The 19,782-nt window shown below is 39.1% G+C and overlaps 1 protein-coding gene across 2 annotated transcripts in view; it reads left to right on the top strand.

Moving 5' to 3' along the window:
- trmt11 (tRNA methyltransferase 11) overlaps window positions 1-19,782 on the top strand; it is a 64,384-nt gene that overhangs the window by 31,602 nt on the left and 13,000 nt on the right. Inside the window, exon 12 of one of the 2 annotated variants that reach the window (XM_080193306.1) lies at window positions 2,060-2,180. The exons of the other annotated variant lie outside the window; for it this stretch is intronic. Within the exon in view, the coding sequence (XP_080049432.1) occupies window positions 2,060-2,180 (121 nt within the window). The remainder of the gene's footprint in view (window positions 1-2,059; window positions 2,181-19,782) is intronic. 2 annotated transcript variants of the gene reach the window in all.

The following is a 19,782-nucleotide window of genomic DNA, read 5'->3' as shown; positions in this document are numbered from 1 at the left end:
GTCTAGTACTCAACTGCACGTTTTAGGCCAGCTTCTTTACCCCAAAAATATTTACCCAGTCAAGTTTTAATGTCAAATTGGTGGTTTTAAATATACTTATGACTTATTAAATGCTTCCAATATTTTGTGTTTAAATGGTTTGGGGTTCAAAGGAATGACTTTTCAGCTTGTGACATGTCACAGCTTGTGTCATTTAGCATATCTTTACACTGAATGGGTTCATGGCCTGAACTGATTCTACAACTTGTACCACACGATATAATGATTGTAGCATTTTATCATTGTGGCAGTGATGAATATTTGGCTACTGTTCCTGTTTAATTCCACCAAATACTATTAATGTGATAGCTCTTAGAAGGTAGACAAATGCAACTAACTTCACATTAGGTTACCCTTGGCTGCGGTGGAATGCACGGCAGGATTCAATCTGACAGCAGCCCAAACAGTTGAAAGGAAATTGTAAAGCAAAACAAATTTGACAGCCTATCTCCATAATGAAAGGAGTGTTTTCTTTAAATTGGGTTATTCTAGGTTAGTGCTTTACCAAGAACTTACAAAATGCTTCAAAGGAACATAACATTTAAAATGAAGATTTGTGATTAAGAAATTTGTTTGGGGGTTTAGAAACTTCTCGACTACAAAACCTTGTACTTGTTGCACCTTCAATGTCAACACATTCCCCCATGGAATTGCAGAATTGATGAGCAATTGAACATTTCCTTGCAACACCACTTCAGTGTCCCATGTAGGATATCCTTCTGGTACTGTGTCTTTCTCTCTTGCACCTGGGTTGGGTTTCATAGGCACCAACCATTCTTTGTTACTTTATTTAAGCAACCGTTCTTTAGATGTGAAGGTTGGCCGGCTATTGGCTGCATGTGAGATTGCAGCAGGCTTGATCATGTTGGTACCTGACATCTACTTTCCAGCAGGAGTCACAAGATAGTGATCTTCGCAAATTGTTCACCCACCCACCTTTCCCCCCACCCCAGTGTATCCTAAAGATCAGTGAGGCTGTGCAGGAGGCCAGTTGACCCAACTCTGACAGATCATCTTATTTGGGTCCACCTCCCCTGCCCTATATCCCGAAACCCTGCATATTTACCCCACTAATCCCCTTAATCTACACATTTTGGGACTCTATGGGACAATTTAGCATGGTCAATCCACCTAATCTGCATATCTTTGGACTGTGGGAAGAAAATGGAGCACCCGGAGGAAATCCATGCAGGCACAGGGAGAACGTGCAAACTCCACACAGATTGTCACCTGAGGCCAGAATTGAACCTGGGTCCCTGGCGCTGTGAGGCAGCAGTACTATACACTGTGCTGCCCTGATTTCTTTTTATGTTTTGTTAATGTTTACAGAAAAACGATAAAGCTGATAGTAGTCATGTAGTAGAGAGGGTTTATAATGCTTTGCATCCTACATTTTTATTGCCCCATTCTTGTTTCTGATGGAAGATGAATTAAAATTACACGTGACGTAAAGAAATCATATACATATACATTGTGAATTATCAGTTGTAACATGTTACAGGTGGTAAGTTTTTCATCTCAAGAAAATTTTATAATATTAATTACATTCTTGATTGCTTGCTTTTTTATTATTATTCATTCTATTTGACAACCATGTATTTACGTATAAAATGTTAAAATATTTTCCCCTTCTTCTAACCATGTCAGCTCTGAACTTGCAGTCTAATCATACACATGTTGGCATACCAGCATGTGTAAATCTGCAGTTGACTGTAACAGAAATGCACTTTCACTATAGAAGTGACATAATAAGAGAAGCTGGATTATAGTACAAGAAAGGGAAGGGTAATATGGTCTCTTTGTGGAAATTATTCCATACTTTCTGCGATCATGATATTCCTGTGTTTGCTTTGTCCTGTATTTGAGTTTTCCACCTATTACATCCAAATGCAAGTGACTGTTAAGGTTAAGGCACAAGGGCATGGGATGATTTCCTACGAGATTCATCGATCATTTCTGTTTAGGCAGCAGGTATTCCTTCCACTACAGTTTCATAATTTTTCACCTTTTCTTTTCTCAGCTACACTGAAGATGTTATCCCCCAGCACCCTTGCTTGAAACTTATTAGTAATTGTGAACAGTCTCTCACAACCCACACATCACGGCAGTTAATTACAATGGAAAAGGTGAAAGAATTTGAGGTATGAACAGCAGTGCTTCTGTTTGTTTTTCACTTTTTGTCTTTAGCAGGAAAGGGGTTGGGCGCTTACCATGTGGAGTGCTGCATTTTTAATGGGAAAGGAAGCGCCTGAGGGTGTGCTAAGTAGACTTCCTTATCTATATTCAAGAGGTGAAGTCGGCAGAGTTGTACAATTATGACTTTATTTGCATTTTAAGCTCTGTGGTGTGAAGAATATTAATGCGGATGCATTCAAATTATTTGCCCTGAATGTTGAATGCCAGCTGGAGACTTGAGTCTAAAATCAACAAATCTCAGAAAGACTCAAGATCTGAGAAATATTGTCTATGGATATTGTACTTTAAACTGAAATGTTAAATTATTTTTTGATTGGAATAGAAAGTTGCAAGATTAAGTGCGTAGTGATTGTAAAACCAAGGAAGACAATTAGTGTTGGACAAATAACATAGGATGCAAAGTCATATATCCCAGAAAAAAAACAAAAATTACTGGAAATACATAAGTGGTCAAGTCAGACTTTGGGTAGAGTAGAGAGAATTGGACTTTTTTGGTTTCAATTTTCCAGCATTTGCAGGTATTTGTTTTTTATTCCGATATTTTCAAATTTTGTTTGACTTCATTTTGAGTAAGCAGAGAGAAGTGTTGCAGGCCTTCTCCTGGGAGATTAAATGGGATGACTGGAGTTCACAGTATAGCAGAAAGTACACTGAATCATCATAGAATCCCTACAGTGCAGAAAGAGGTCATTTGACCCATCAAGCTTGTACCAACAACAATCGCATTCAAACCATATCCCTGTAATCCCATGTATTTACTTGCTAATCCCTGACACTGAGGGATGAATTAGCATGGCCAAACAACGTAAACTGCACATCTTTGGATGGTGGGAGGAAACCGGAGCATCCGGAGGAAACCCATGCAGGCAAGGAGAAAATGTGCAAACTCCACACAGACAGCCACCCAAGGCCAGAATTGAACCTGGGTCCCTGGTGCTGTGAGGCAGCATTGATAACTATGAAAAAGTGATATGGTGGGCGAAATGGACTTTGCTTGGCCAACAGGATGAATTTTGTTGATAGTGTGCTGATCTTGCAATTAGAATGAACTCTGGATCGATTGCAATCTTCCCTTAGGTGGACAATTAAGAAGCCGAATCTGGGAGGCCCATACAATTAGGGACAGTGACAGGGTTTCAGCATCAGAAGGTTCAAACAACGTGGCCCACGCTGATGACCTTTGCAGTGTGTGTGATTCCAGCCCTCAGTGTGAGTGGCAGCAGCATCATAGGAAGGATACGGTTGCTGTTGAAGCAGGGCAAGCATTATTGGAGATAGTCGTATCCATGACATGTTTGAAAGAGCATGCCTGCTGCATGAGGATGAAGCTCTTTTGTGAATTAGTGCTGACAAATGCATATAAGCCCTTAATTGAATCACAGCTCAGACCTCTCACTGCAAAGCTATCTCTGATCCATTGCTGGGCTCCTGACACAGTGCAGGGGCACATAAGATGATAGGAAAGTTGCAGTCTTGGGGGAGAAGCCCTCAGTTGAGGACATAATTAGTTTCATTGTTGTCCTGCCTTCAAGGAACAAGGATTCTCAGGGCAGCCTGCCTGAGAAAGCTGACCAGCACCAGGGAGCACTGCAGCTGGGCATTCCCTGCATAGCCGCCTCTATTGTAGCTCTAAAGCCGTTTCCACAAGACCAGGAAATTTTAGCCGAATGAGTTCTTATTTTCTGTCATAGATACAACTGGAGTTCAGCTGTATATCTGTGTTCCTAGCAATCTTTTACCCAGAGTATTTATAACTGAAGGCATGTGCCATTATCTACAAAATAATTGAATTTTGCACTTAGTTACTCACTTCCCTTTCCTCTGCCTCCCTTACCCATCTTCCAGCCCATTTCATTGTTGCCCATGGATAATGGAGTGTTTCTCCTTGTTCAGATGACAATTAAGGTGAACTGCAGTTAGAAGTCCAAGAGGCCTCTATTCCACTCTCAAAAAAGTGGCCATTTCAACCACTTGGATGACTCTCATTCAAATGTAATTAGAGCTGTATATTTAAGAGACGATCGTGTGAGCTCAATGAAGCAGGTTGCCTCGGGCTTCTTTTCTGCTTCGCAATTCAAAATAAGATTTCTTTATTAAAAATGTAATTGTATCCTGCAGATGCTGTTTTAATAGATGTATGGCATGAATCATGATAGACATCTTTGTGAAACCAATCTTCCCTACAGTCATTGTCAGTGTTTTTTTTTTCACTATTACATGGCTGTGACTATTTTGGCTCCATTTTAAGATGCCTTATTCTGCTCTATTGTACTGCAATAAGAAACTGCTATTGTTTTGTCCTGCCAGTGTTCACTCTTGCTGGTTTGTTTCACACTGTAGCTTAGAGAGCACCTTCAGGGAAGGCACTTCTGTTTTATGCTATACAGCTGGTCCTGTTAAATCCATCCTTTTATATGTTAGGGCAGATCTGTAATAGCACAAAAGAAACAGTTCGTAACTTTCTTTCTGGATGGTGGACATTAATCCGCAGTCGGGAAAGGTCTTTGCAGGCTACTGATGGCTCACCACCGGTCTGGGCATGAAGACTAAGTTTATACAAGGCTGTGAGAAAACAGAGTTGAATATTCTTTGGACCTACTGTGACTAAAGTGTGGCAAAGCGGAATCCATTAAACTCTGCTTCTGACTATGCTGGCAGTAAGAAGAGTAGAATGATCTGCCATCTCATATAGATATTTTGGTAGTTACATGTCTGGATTTATGTGGCCAATAGAGTAGGGATGTGGAAGATTTGAGACCAAATGGCCTCCCCATTTTTCAAAAAGCTGATCAAAAAATCTGTCAATTACCTAATGGATGTACTAGAATAGGACAAAATAAGGCATTTTGATATCAGGTGAAACCTAGTGTGAGGAAGGAATGACTTGTCTTAAGATCACTTTGAGTTAATTGTATTAAAGAAAAATATATGCTTATGCTCTGTTGTTTACAGAGATTATATTCATGCAGGAAAGGGTACAGTTGCTTAATTTAAAGTTGATTTATTCAATTAGATAGTGAAGTATTGCATACTTATAAAGTCTGGCATGATGTCAGATAGGATGTTGATTGAAAGATTTTTCAATTATTTGAAGAAAGAAGAGGAGTTATGGCAATGGTGACAGTGGTCTGTGTTAAATCGGTGAGAATGATTCATTGATTGTGTTTTGCAGCAATCATTCAGGAATCCTCAGCCTGATGTTCTACTCCATGTACTTCTGCCTTCAAAACAGCTAAGGCTCGCTTTCTTTCCCAGGGATCTCCCTAACCAGACCAAGTTGTGTAGACCACAGCATGCTGTGACTAGCGAGTACACAAGATCTGGCATTACCTGCAAAAGGTTACAAAGAATTTGGACTTTTAGCAAGTGGGACTATTAAAATTGAGGAAACTAACAGTTGGAGCTCGCAATGCTCTTTGTATCATTTATGGTACACATTCTAGCAACATTGGGGCATTTGTGCAGCTTTGCACGATATTAAGGCAGCAAGCCGATAGCAGTGGCAGAGTCAGTGTGACACATAATAAAAATTCCACTTGTTAAGACAAAGCAATTGAAGATTCTGTGGGGCTAAAATTCTGCAGTCAGCACAATTAAGGTTTTCATGCTGCAGAGTGTGCCTGTGGAGCAGTGCCACTAACTGCCTTGACATTCCACTGCAGTTAGTATGCATAGCTGCCAAAGCAGAAAGCAAGTCCAATGGGACAAGTGGAAATTCTGACCAGCAGGTCCAAATTAAGAGATCTGCACATTAAAAGGGAAATGCCTGCATATGTGAACAAATATTTATTTTGGCCTTAACCAATAACCAAAATTAATTTCAGATACTTGTTAGCCTTGGCTGAGTGAGAGAGAAGGGCACTCGGCAGAAATCAAGTGAGAGAAAACTTAACATGAAATCATAAAACAGCTTCTGTGGGCAAGATAAGAAGAGTTTATAACACCTGAGCTCCTCTTTAATTAGTGGGTAAATGGAAATGGCTTCACATTAAGTCAGTGTGAGAAGGGCAGTACAGTTTTATGTTCAGGGCATATTCTCCCAAAGAACAGCAGGTAGTATTTCAGGTGGTAAGAGATTGTGCAGGGTCTTGGAAAAACACCTTATATTTACGAGCATCTTTAATGTAACAAAACATATCAAAATTCTTCTCAAGCGCATTACTAAACAAAATATGACACATAAGGAGCCATTAAATCAGGTGACCAAAAGCTTGGTCAAAGAGGCAAGTTTCAGGAGTTTCATAAATATGGGGAGGGAATTCCAGAACTTGGGGATAAAAACAAGAAATGCCAAAGAAACAGATCAGCCATTATCTTATTGAATTGCAGAGCAGACTCAAGGGGCTGAGTGGCCTATCCCTGCCCCTAAGTGATATGTTTGTGTTTAACTCAGCAGATGTGGCAACATCTGTGGAGAGAAATTCAGAGTTAATGTTTTGAATCAAGTATGACCATTCTTTGGAACTCTTCAAATTCGACTCAGATGCTGCCGGACTGGTTGAGCTTTTCTGGCACTTTGTTTTTATTTCAGATTTAAAGCATCTGCAGTATTCTGTTTTCTGTCAGCTTAGGTTTCTGGCAATTAAAAGCATGGCCATCCATGATGGAGCAGTTCAAATCAGGGATATGGCGCAGGGATGGAAAGCAATGGTGTCAATCTTAATAATTAATTGCAGGATATTTTTGCTTACCCAGTTTGGGATTTCAAATAAGAAGTCGACCAATTTAGCAAAGTGGACGAATTGAGAGAATTGATGGTGAGGTAGAGTTGGGATCCTGTCAATGTACTTGTGAAAATGAGCACTTTGCCTCTGGATAATGTCATTGAGCAGCAGATTAGAGCTGAGCAATAAGAGAGGGTCAAGGATAGAACTTTGGAGGACCTGGAAGCAACAGTGTGTGAGAAGGAGGAGAAAGCTTTGCAATCTGGATATAATTAGGTAAGAATGGCACCAGGTAAGTGCGGTCGTACCCAGCTGGGTGACAACAGAGAGGCCTTGGAGAAGGGTGTGGGATGAACTCTGTCAAAGTTGCAAATGGGTGGAGAATGACAAGAGGGGAAGTTTATCTTTGTCACAGAATGTCATTTTGATAAGAACCAATTCGGTACTGTGATGGAAGAAACCTGATTGAAGGGATTCAAACATGGAGTTCCAGAAAAAATAGGAACAAATTTGGAAGATAGTATGTTCAAGGTCTTTGGAGAGAAAAGAGAAGTTGGAGAGTTTGCAAGAACAGGGGGATCAAAGGTTGTTTTTTTGAATACAGCAGACTTAAATGAAAGGGCAGAACACCTGAAGGGCCAGTTTTTAATAACATCAGATAACCCAGGGACCATGAGGAAACATTAGATAATCAGTAGATTACTAGGAAACAGGATCAAGGAAGGCCTGTCTTCAACAAGACGAGCTCAGAGATGAGGGAAGATAGGAAAGCTACTAAAGAAAATTATGTGGTTAGAACTGGAAATAGAGCAGGTGGGATCTTTACAAGACGTTTGGTATGCTGAGCTAGCGGAACAGAGAGATGGGGCTATGGAGTTGATTCGCTCAACCATACTCTTAAGTCTGCATCGCACGGGCCTTAAGGTGCAGAGATGAGGAGGGAAAACAAACAGGGCAAAACAGAGTAATGATTTTGTTGGAGATTAGGATATCCAGGTTGGAGTTCATGTGCGGTTGAGCAAATCAGTAGCTGTAGAAGTGCAGTGTGAACAGAAACCAAAGGATAGACAGTTTGGATTTTGAAAGTCCAATTGTAAACGGGTTAAAGGAAGAGCTTCAGAAGGAGATGGGTTGGGGATGAAAGGAGAACATGGTGGAGAGTGATGCAAGGAAGTGATTGGAGATATTGTTATCTGATTGATATGATGGAACTGGCCGTCTCAGCAGCGGCCACTCCTAAAAGTAGCATAGCTTTACCAGCCCTCTGATTGTATTACATTTGGTTAAATATATAAATAGTAACTATTAGGTGGTTTGAGAAGAATGTAATTTTCCTTTAAGCTCATCACGCATGCAATTAAGTTGAATTAATTAAACTTGTGCTTTGTAATGGTGATTCATTAATACAATGGTCACCTAAATTGATTCAACAAGAAAGTTGGCAAGATTTCAGTCGATACTTCTCATGTTTTATCTGTGCTACCATATCAGTTGACACTTCAAATCCTACATAAATTATTCCAGTTCCTGATGAGAGCACTTCACAGAATCTGAACATTGGCGGCCTTACTCAGTTTCGTGGGTAATGGTTGTTAGAAAATCTGTCTTTGTTTATATAAAAAAATAAATTATCCTTCAATGCTGTTTCAGATGTAACAAATGATGCCAGCATACTGTATTCTTGAGCTTTGTGTGTGAATTCCCATGTGTTTCAACAGCAATATACACTGGGAATTACTATATTGTAGAAAACTGGATAGACTATAAACACATTTTTGTTGACCTAACATAAAGAACTGATTTACATTGAGGTAGCCTATTGAAAATCTTATACAGAATTGAGACAAAGTTTACCTGAATTGTTTATTAGAGAAGAATATTTATGGAATTTCAATGACTTTCTGAATTGTCAGTGTGGCTTATGATTGTTATTTGAATTTGAAGAGTAGGCTGTGGTTTTGGATATCACGGTTTGTATGTTGTGAAATGTTTGCTCAGAAAGTTGCCTTTACCTACAAATGTGCACTTACAATATGGATGTGTTAGACATAACATGAATTAATGTCCCTCGAGATCAGTTATATTCTTTAACTAACTAATTTAACTGAATTGATCAGTTTATTAGATTAGCAAAGGGATATCACATTTTAGCATAAATGCTGAAAGTACATTCGGAAAACATGAGAAACCACATCTGGAAAATATGCATTATTTCGTATGTCATAAAACAAATTTAAACAAAATCCGTTATTTGGCCTTCAGATCACTGAAAACTTGCAGAAAGAAGAGTATAAACCATTTTGCAAATGAAATGAAGTATACACAATACAGGGACATAAGAAATATTAGGAATATCAAAATTGACAAGGCATTAACATTTAATTTATTATCAATGACAATTAAGACTACAAGTACAATATGGAGAAATGTAAACAACATACATTGCCAAAAAAAACCTGACCTGGCTAGAAATCAACAAAATGATAAGGCTAATCATAATTCTTTGCTCAGAACTGCAAGATAATTCTATTTTAGCTTATTTATCCAAAGGATTCTCATCATGACTCTGATCTTGTGATAAACTTGCCCCAAAGTTAGTTTTTGCAATATTGGTATTTGGTTGCAGATAATGTATTAGTTGATTTTTAGTTTATGGCTTGTTAATTAGTATTTATTCTCATGGTTGCAATCCAGTCCTCAGTTGGTAATGAGCCCAAATGTGAAACAGGAGGTTGTGTGTGTTTACTGGAAGCTCATATTTATACTGTTCTTATTAATGCTAGAAAATTAATTACATCCTAATTCTTCTTCTGTGATGGCACTGCTTTCACTGGAGTAGCTAATACTGTCTTTTAGAAATTTATATAGAATTCTTGAAATTCTGCAGGAATCAGCTGCAAAGAAAAATTTGGGAACTAGTTATGTTGATTAATAATGGGAAGAATGTCCTTAAAGCCCTCAATAACTTCACATTCTAAATTGTATGTTACAGATAGATATTTCTACCACTTTGTAGAAAGTTAAAAGTATTTAATTCGACAACATGTCCAGTGCCCTATTAATAAAGACCTCAACAGTAACCTATGTAATGTATAAAAATCATTCATACAGATCAGCATTAACCCTGGAAAGGACCAAATGTATTACTTACTTTAAATACATTTGGCTTTAGAACATCTGTGTTACTTTTGTCAATTATCATTTTGTTCTAAATGTTGACTTGATCTCAACATGTTCTTCACTTCTGTTATATTTACACAAATTATTCAAGGAAGTGACCCTGGAAATATTGACTGCATTGGTGATCATCTTCCAAAATTCTATAGATTCTGAAACAGTTCTGACAGAGGGTGACAAATGTAACCCCACTATTTAAAATGCGAGGGAGATAAAAGGAGACTGCAGACAAGTTAGCCTTTCATCAGTAATGGGAAAGATGCTAGAGTCTATCATAAAAGACATGATAACAGAACATTTGGAAAGCATTAATGGGATTGGACAAAGCCAGCATGGATTTATGAAACGCAAATCATGTTTAACAAATGTACTGGAGTTTTTTGAGGATGTAGCTAGTAGAAAAAAGAACTAGTAGATGTGGTATATTTGGACTTTTAGAAGACTTTTGATAAGGTCCCTTATCGGAGGTTAGTGGAAAAAATTAAAACACATGGGACAGGAGGTAATGTATTGACATGGATGAGAGTTAGTTGAAAGACAGGAAACAGAGAGTGGAAATTAATGGGTATTTTTCTGAGTGGCAGGCGGTGACTAGTGAGGTACCACAGGGATCAGTGCTTGGACTCTGCCTGCAAAAAACCTGGATGAGGGAGCCAAATGTAAAATTTCCAAGTTTGCTCACAACACAAAACTGGGCAGAATTGTGAGTTGAGAGGAGGATGCAAGGAGGCTTCAAGGTAATATAGACAAGTTGAGCGAGTGGGAAAACACTTGGCAGATGCAGTACAAAATGTGAAGTTATATACTTCAGTGTGATAAACAGAAAGAATAAGTATTATTTAAATGGTGCGATATTGGGAAGTGTGGATGTACAAAGGAATTTGAGTATCCTTGTACACAAGTCAACGAAAGTGGAGAGGCAAGTGCAGCAAGCAGTTAGGAAGACGGATGGCATGTTGGCCTTTATTGCAAAAGAATTTGAGTTCAGAAGAAGGGATGTCTTACTGCAATTATATAGGACCTTGGTGAGACCACACCTGACATATTGCATGCAGTTTTGGTCTCCCTACTGAAGAAAAGATATACTTGCCATAAAGGGAGTGCAGTGGAGGTTCGCTACACTGATACTGGGGTTGGTGGGACGGTCGTAGGAAGAGACGAGAGATACAACTGGGCCTATGTTCACTAGAATTTCAAAGGATGAAAGGAGACCTGATTGAAACACAGAGAATTCTAACAGGGCTGGACAGACTAGCTGCAGGGAGGATGTTTTCTCTAGTTGGGGAATCTAAAACCAAGGGACACTGAATCAGGATACAGGGTGGACCATTTAGGACTGAGATAAGGAAAATATTCTTCACTCAAAGGGTAGTGAACCTCCACATAAGGCTGTGGAAGCCAAGTCACTGAATGTATTCAAGAAAGTTTTGTTTTTGATTTTAATGGCATGAAAGGGTATGTGGAGAAAGTGGGAATATGGCATTGAGGTAAAGAATCAGCCATGATCATGTTAAGTGGAGGAGCAGGCTGAAAGGATGGAAAGGCTCCAAGTAATAGAAACTTGGAGCTCCTGCTCCAAGTTTCAATGTTTCTATGAATAGTTTTCTTTCTCCTGTTTCCATTCATGCAGTATGCAGTCTTAAATCAGGCCCTCAAAGATATTCTCTGTCATATCTTGCTGTTTCCTGCTTTATAAATAAAAATAATTTTAATTCAATTTCCACAGTATACACTGTTCAGTTAGCAAGCCTAATCATGTAGTGGTGTCATTGACCAATGCTATACTGATAAAATTTGAATCTATTTTAATCCTCATTAGTTCTTTCCAACTTAATAAGTCTTTGCATAGGTTAAAAAAATTGTAAGTTTTAATTTGATAACTAGCTTTTGTCTGTTACGCCATTCTACCTGATTCTCATTAGCTTCAGCTTATCTAATTTGATACCACCTTGTGATGTGGGTTGCTTGTTGTTTGTGACATAGGAAATAGAGAGTAGGAATAAAGGGGATATACTTTGACTGGTGGGATGTGACAAGTAGTGTTCACTGGAGATCTGTATTGGACCTCAGTTTTCCTCATAAATACAATAAATTGGATGAAGTAGTAGAATGTTGTATATCCAATATTTGCAGCTGTCATTAAATTAAGGGGCACATAAGTTGGGTGGATGGGAGCAGGAAATTACAGAGACATGAATAGATTAAGTGAATGGGCAGAATTCTGGAAAAGTATGAGTTTGTCCACATTAGATCTAAGAAAGATAAATTGGAATATTTTCTTGATGTTGAAAAGCCACTAACCATGGAGGAGCTAAGGGAGAACGGGTGTCCTGTCAATAAATCACTAAAAGAAAACATGCATCTCCAAAAGGTAATAAAAAGGATAATAGAATACCATCCTTTATCTCAAGTGCTAGAATACAAAAGAGAAACATTTTTACTTCAGTTGTACAAATATTTGGCCGCACTACCTAGTGTACCATGTTCAGTTTTGGAAACTACATCAGAAAACATGTATTAGCATGGGATGCAGCACAGATTCACTGGAATGATACCAAGACTTACAAATGTTAAAATTGCATGGACAAATGACATAAACTTGGCTTGTATTCTCTTGACTTCAAAAGATTGAGTGATGTTCTATTTGAGATCTTTAAAATGACAAAAAGTATGATAGGTTGAATACAGAAAGGCTATTTCAATTGACAGTGATCATGGAGACACATTTTTAATGCAGAGTGCATACCACTGTTAAAGTTTAACTCTCTGAGTCGCCAAATTCCGGATATTCGGGTCCACTGAGGGAGAAATTAGCATGGCAAATTTAGCTGACCAACACATCTTTTGGACTGAGGGAGGAAACTGGAACACTTAGAGGAAACCCATGCAGACACAAGGAGAATGTGCAGACTCTGCACAGATTGTATCCCAAGCTGGGAATCAAACTCAGATCCCTGGCGCTATGAGGCAGCAGTGCTAACCATTGTCCCACCGTGCCAACCACTCACCGCTATTTCAATTGCATATTCAGCACTTGTGACTTTTCCTTGTCTTGCTGATGCTCTATTACTACAAAACTGAAAAAAGATCTTTTTATTTAAAAACTTCAGACTGAAGTCTGCTTTGAAAACTCTGCTCGCCTTCTGACAAATGTAACCAATTCAACCACAGGAGCTGGGACAATCCTCAACATTTTAAAACAATCAACAACACTCTAATTAAAACAATTCACAACATTCGAAAATAAAAGCCATTTTGGGCCCGATACACATCATTAACCGATCCTTTTAAATAAATTCCAATATCTTTGGAACTCGCTACCCAAGGACTGTGGAAGCTCAGTCATTGAATGTGTTTCACAGAATCACAGAATTGTTATAGCACAGAAGGAGACCATTTGGCCCGTCGTGTCCACCATGGCTCTCCAAATGAGCATCATAACTTAGTGCCATTCCCCTACCTTCTTCCTGTATGCTTCCACATTGTTTCTATTCAAATAACTGTCTGATGCCCTCCTGAATGGCTCAATTGAACTAGCCTTCACCATACTTTCAGACAGTGCATTCCAGACCCGAACCACTCGTGTGATTTTATCACATCACATGCTTCTTTTGCATATCACTTTAAATCTGTGCCCTCTCATTTCTGATCCTTTAATGAGCAGGAAACATTTTTTCCTATCTTCTCTAGCCATTCCCCTCATAATTTTGAACATCTCTATTAATCTCCTCTTAGCCTTCTGCTCTCCAAGGAAAATAATTACAACTTCTCCAGTCTGTCCTCATAACTGAAGTTCAAAGTAGAGATGGACAGATTTTTAAATGCCAATGACGTAGAGAGATATAGGGTTGGTTTGGGAAAATTTCATTGAAGTGCATCAGCCATGATCATATTGAATAGTGGAGTAGGCTTGATGAGCTGAATGGACTAGTCCTGACCCTATGTTCCTACAACCCAGATCTGGATCTGCACCTTTGTCACAAACTAATCAGTTCTTCCTTGAGCGATAACTTATCTGTGAACTATTTATTAAAAATTGAAATCCATCTATTAGTTTTGGAGACAACCAAATTAATAAACAATATCTTCACCTACCTTCGGTGGCGGTGAAATTAGGAAGATTGTTTACACAACCTGAGATGGAAATCTGGAATTTTTTGCCCCACTTCAGGGTGCTGAGTGTTCAAGACTAAGATAGTTTTTTTGTTGAATCAGTGTACAAAGGAACATGGATCAAGGTGGGGTGGAGGGTGTGAGTATGTGTAAAGAGCATTGAGGTGCAGATCAGCCTTGATTTAATTGAATGGCGAAACATTGGGGACCTGAATAGTGTATTAGAATCATAGCATCCCTACAGTGCAGAAGGAGACCATTTGGTCCATTGAGTCTGCACCGCCAACAATCCCACCCAGGCTCTATCCCCGTAACCCCATGTGTTTACCCTGCTAATCCTCCTGACATTAATGATCAATTTACCATAACCAATCAACCAAACCCACACATATTTGGACTGTGGGAGGAAACCCAAGCAGATTTGAGGAGAATGTGCAGACTCCACACAGACAGTGACCTGAGGTTGGAACCTGGGTCCCTGATGCTGTGAGGCGGCAGTGCTAACCACTGTGCCACCATGCCGTCCTGTTCCCATTTTCCTATAATTATAGTCAATGTAACAGTAAAAGATAATATATGAATGTCAGACATTAAGCCATCTTCAATTCCTAAAAGAGTTGTTTTGTGTCATATTACGTCTTTTAACTGATCCCTGAATGTTAGTAATGACCTTGCCTCTCATATTCAGTTATGTGGTTCCAGAATAGATTAGTAATAGCCTAAAAAAAAGTTTTAAAAATGCTTCTAAAATCACCTCTTTTTATTAGCTTTATTTTCTTGGGAATTAAGTTAAGCGATCTGTTTTCCATCCAAAGCCTCTGCTTGCCATGTAGCTCAAGACCACAATTATTCTTGGTTCAATTAATTTCAAGAATTCCGGATAACAAACTTGAAACTGATACAGATCAGTAAAGAGGCAAGGGTGAGAAGATCATTACATTATACACTAGAGGAAAATATTTGATTTAATTTGAACTCCGTGACTGCTCTACTTTTAAAATTTAATATGTCAATCTGTATATGCATCTGTTCACCACTTGCGTATCCGTCTTGTTTTGTATGGATAATTTTTTGAATCTGCCAGGGATGAGGGAGAAAATTAAGTAGTATTTTTTTCCTTATTGACTCAATTTAGCAACTTTGTAAGTATAGATTGGCAAATATCCTACAGAAACTAACTCGAAAGCTCTACTTTCAACCAGTCACATCGTTGAATTCATTTACTGTCGTTATCACTTTTATTTCTGACAGCTGAATTTAGTGCACTAACATTCATAAACAAATAAACTTATCAAAAACAAATTTAAAAATCCATTAAAGCTACACATAATATTACTTGCTATATCTTAAAGATGTCCCTGAAGTTTCCTCCACCCAGGCTTGTCTGAATCCAGGAGCTTGAATCCTCAAGTCTTCGAATGAAAATGCCCATTTAAATTGAGGATTTCACAATGTTGCTGTGTCATTCTAACAGGCTACAACTCTCAATGTATTTTAAGACTGTTTTCTTAGCCTAATACGGTATTAGATAGGTAAACTGGAACTTAGAAACAATTTGTGAGTAGTCTTTTCGGTTATCATTGAAAAGTCTGGCGCTTTAGAGACACACTCCAGTTCTCTGATTGACACAAATAAAAATTAACTCCCACTTGTAGCCTTCCGATGGGGAGAAAAGTTATCTCAGCAGCAGTCCTCACAATTAACATCACATTAGAGGTAGTTAAACGATTAGCCGTACTCTCCAATTTCTAGGTAGAGAATGATTGTGTGTGGTATCTTTCCCTTTGTATAAGTGAATGACTACTGGTTGTTCACCAGGGCAACACAAGTTGGTATTTTTAATCTGTGAATCTGAACAGTTCTGAACTTTTGACTGGATGGCATTGCAGCTGAGTCTGATTGTCTCCTCACACGTGCATTTTTGAATAGCAGTTACTTGATATTGATTTGAGCAGGGACCTGGGATGATTTTCTCAACCTCTTCTCTAGCATATGAACACTAACTATGACCACAACTGCAACCTTCTGCTTTGCTCTTCCCCATCTCTTGGACTGCCACCAGCAAGTACATTGTACCTGTTGGACAGGACCAATGTCTACAGGACCTCCTCCCCTACCTTCTCTTGATTCCTATTTGCTGACTGGCAACAATGTTCTCTTCTTGCACTTGTGTGTTCCTCTGAAGTAAGACTGTACAAATTCCTCTTCCTCTCTCTTGTTTGAAATGTCTCTAACTCACACTCCAGCTCAAGGATTCTAATCCAGAGTGTCTCAAGCCAGTGGTATTTACTGCAGTTTTAGCTAAGGTTGTTTTCCTGATGTTGGAATTCTAGTATGACAGTAATGTAATGTACATTTCTTAAAGTTTTTATGTTAGTACAGTAGGTAACTGATTTAATATAGAATAAGATCATCCTAATTTAGTGGAAATAGTATTTTCTCTAATTCTGTCTTTACTTCATGTGGTGCATTGATTTTGACCTGCAGGTTAGGTCCGATGGCGGCAGAAGAGAAGTTGTTCTTGAACATTGTCAGACAGTTTAAAGGAGGTAGAGTTAAGTTTTAAGAGTGTAGAATGAGAGTAAAAGATGGAATTAGCGGGTATGCCGGGGTCAGCTTGCAAGAAGTCACCTCATTCCAGCGCCATCTTTTTTTTAACCGTTATGCTAGATTTACTAATTTCCAGGTGAGGTTTACTGAATAACTCACCAAAATTGGTTGATTTGATTCTCATGGAATTAGTTTCATTTCCCTCCACTGATCTGAATTGATCTGCAATCAAAGTGATCTATTCACTCATTGTCACAGTCTGATACAATAATCTTCTGTGGAAGTTAATAAGGGGATCAGGGGTAATGGAGAAAAGGCAGGAGAATGGGAACGAGAGAAATATCGGCCACGATTGAATGGCGGAGCAGACTCAATGGATTGAGTGGTCTAATTCTGTTCCTATGTCTTAAAGTCTTATAAGTTCACTCGTGCTTTCACCAGGTCTGTGATGACTAGGCAACAGCAGCTTCAAATAATATTTGTTTTGCTCCTGCACTTTGTGTAATCTGAATCAGTTCTCTAAACTGCCTTACTTTGTCAAGCCTCATTTTCCTGCCTCTTGCTTTTTATTGAAAAGCTCGGACAGAGGTCTCTCTTTTACACCTCACTGCCCAGTTAAAGTGAAAAATTGTAGCTCGTTTTGATGCATAGTGCTGAGATTTAGGCTGTAGTTTTAACATTTTAACCTGTTGTACATTTATAGTAATATTTGGATGTTTTGCTAATTCACACTTAAGGTCATTACAATGATTTGGTTAGAATGGCATTATCAGGAAATATTTTCCTTAAAAAGAAATTATCTTAGAATGCATTTTTCCTGTTTTATACCAGTGTCTTAAATGCTGGTGCTCATGATGAAGCTTCAAGCTTTGGCTTTTTTTTAGCCAGTGAAAAACACGCATTTATTTCTCTCATTGTAAACACAAAGATAAAAAAGACTTTTATGGTTCCCCACTCTCTCTGGCCCTTTCTGTTTATAACAGTATGGTTGTAAACCCAGGAACTCATTTGACCTGATTTATTGTCCTGGATTCTGATGCTTTGGCCATCTGGCTTTTTAGTATTAGGGTTTTTAAAACAAAGAGTCCTCTATTTTTATCAAAAAGACAAATTTAGTACCTTCAGTTTTGGCGCTTACTTGGCTCTCACCTCACAATATGAAGCTTTTGGTTGATCAAGTAGCAATGTCAAACACGTCTCTAATAGAGGCAGTTCAGCCACAAGCACAGAGGGAATACCCTTCCTGATTGTTCCCACTTTTGCTATCCAGTTTTGAATGATTGGCTTTAACTTGCTTAGAGAGGAGTTTTACATGCATCAGAGTTAGTGAAAGATGAAGGTCTGGTCAGAAAATTAAAAGCTGATGGGATCCAAGATAAGGTTGGAGGAAGCAAAGAGCTATGTTGGGTGCTTTGTGACTGGAAAGCTGTTTCCAGTCGGTTTGCACAGGGTACACACTGGGTCGCTTGTATTTATCAATGATTTAGCCTCACACATAGAACGGGTGTGATTAAGAAGTTTATAGATGATACAAATTGTCCCTGGGGTTGATAATGGGGAGAAAATCTGTAGACTCAGGAACATTTCAATGGTGGTCATCTACATAGGACGTGCTAGTGTCTCACAGCAGAGCCTGGCTTTCAATTCTCTTGAAATATCTTGCCATTGGACCAATACTCCGCTCTGCTGAGTCAGCTTGCAAAGACCAATCCATGTTTCAAAACAAAATTACACAAGGCTTTTGTACTGAACAAAATTAAGTTTGAGACCTGGAACATTATCACCTCATGGATAATCCTAAAGGTGACACAGCTGAGTGCTGCACTGCAGATATACTCTGGAACACGTGTACCTCAATATCAACATTGCTGTCCGAAGTGAGGCATGATGTGCAGGAAAGGCCAGTTGAAGGAACAAGGTAGTATACACCTTTTTCTGGAATGATCTTCGATGGAGTAGGCTTCACTGTCAAAAATGAGCTTGTCTGGCACCTCAGCAATCTGTGAGATAAGTCCCCCTGTGAGATAAGTGCACACTTCATGACTTTTGGTGTACCCTAATTCGGAATCAGTATGTTACAGTCATCAGCGCAAATGCCCCTACACTTAAGTCAAGAAGCAAGACCAAAGAGGGATTCTACACCAGCCCTGATCAATCCTCAGCACAGGGCCCTGCTAATGACAAACTGATTATCCTTGGAAATGTCAACACCATAGTCAGAAAGTATGCGAGTGTCTCAAAATCATTACAAGAATCCTCCTTGACCACCTGCTCCCAGTAGTTGATGAATTCTTTTCAGACTTGTGGTACAGTTTTTGCGCATTGAGAGGTACCACAGATATGACCTTGTTAGTGTGGCGAATCCAAGAAAAATGCAAGAAACAGTACCAATCTCTGCACATGGTTTTTTTCGACCTCGTGAAAGTCTTTGGGTAGGATTTTCACACCTTTCCTGCCAGCGGGATTTTCTGGTCCTGGTGACCACCTGTGGTGCCGCAGCAGGACAGATGAGCCACACAAAACATCATAGACATATCGGAGGGGCCAGAAGATGGCCAATAACAAACGGCCTCCGTTGCCAGAAAACACGTCCTAGCACTGGAAGATCCCAGCCGTAGACTCTGTTAACCACAGTGTCTTATTCTCAGAAATTGATCACTGCCCTCTGCCTATTCTGCGGCAACATACATCCCATGACCCTCACCAACAGATCCACCAAACACTTTTTTTCTATTCATTAATGGAATGTGGACATCACTGCCTGGGCCAGCGGTTATTTGCGTATCCTGGATTGTCATTTAAGAGTTAACCATGTTGCTGGGGATCCAGAGTCACATGATGGCAGATTTCCTTCCCTAAAGGAAGGTAGTGAATCAGATAGATTTTTACCACCTTTGGACAGTCAACATTGGTAATGGTTTCATGGTCATCATTAGACTTAATTCCAGATTTTTATTGAATTCACATTTTGCCATCTGTTGCTAGGATTCAAACCTGGATCCCTGTGTCTTTTGATTACTGGTCCAATGGTAATATCATTCTA

This window comes from Carcharhinus amblyrhynchos, chromosome 7, assembly GCF_965287045.1.
Source record: "Carcharhinus amblyrhynchos chromosome 7, sCarAmb.v2.hapA, whole genome shotgun sequence".
NCBI lineage: Eukaryota > Metazoa > Chordata > Chondrichthyes > Carcharhiniformes > Carcharhinidae > Carcharhinus > Carcharhinus amblyrhynchos.
Note: the sequence above shows the minus strand (reverse complement) of the source record. Positions and strands in the feature narration are given on the sequence as shown.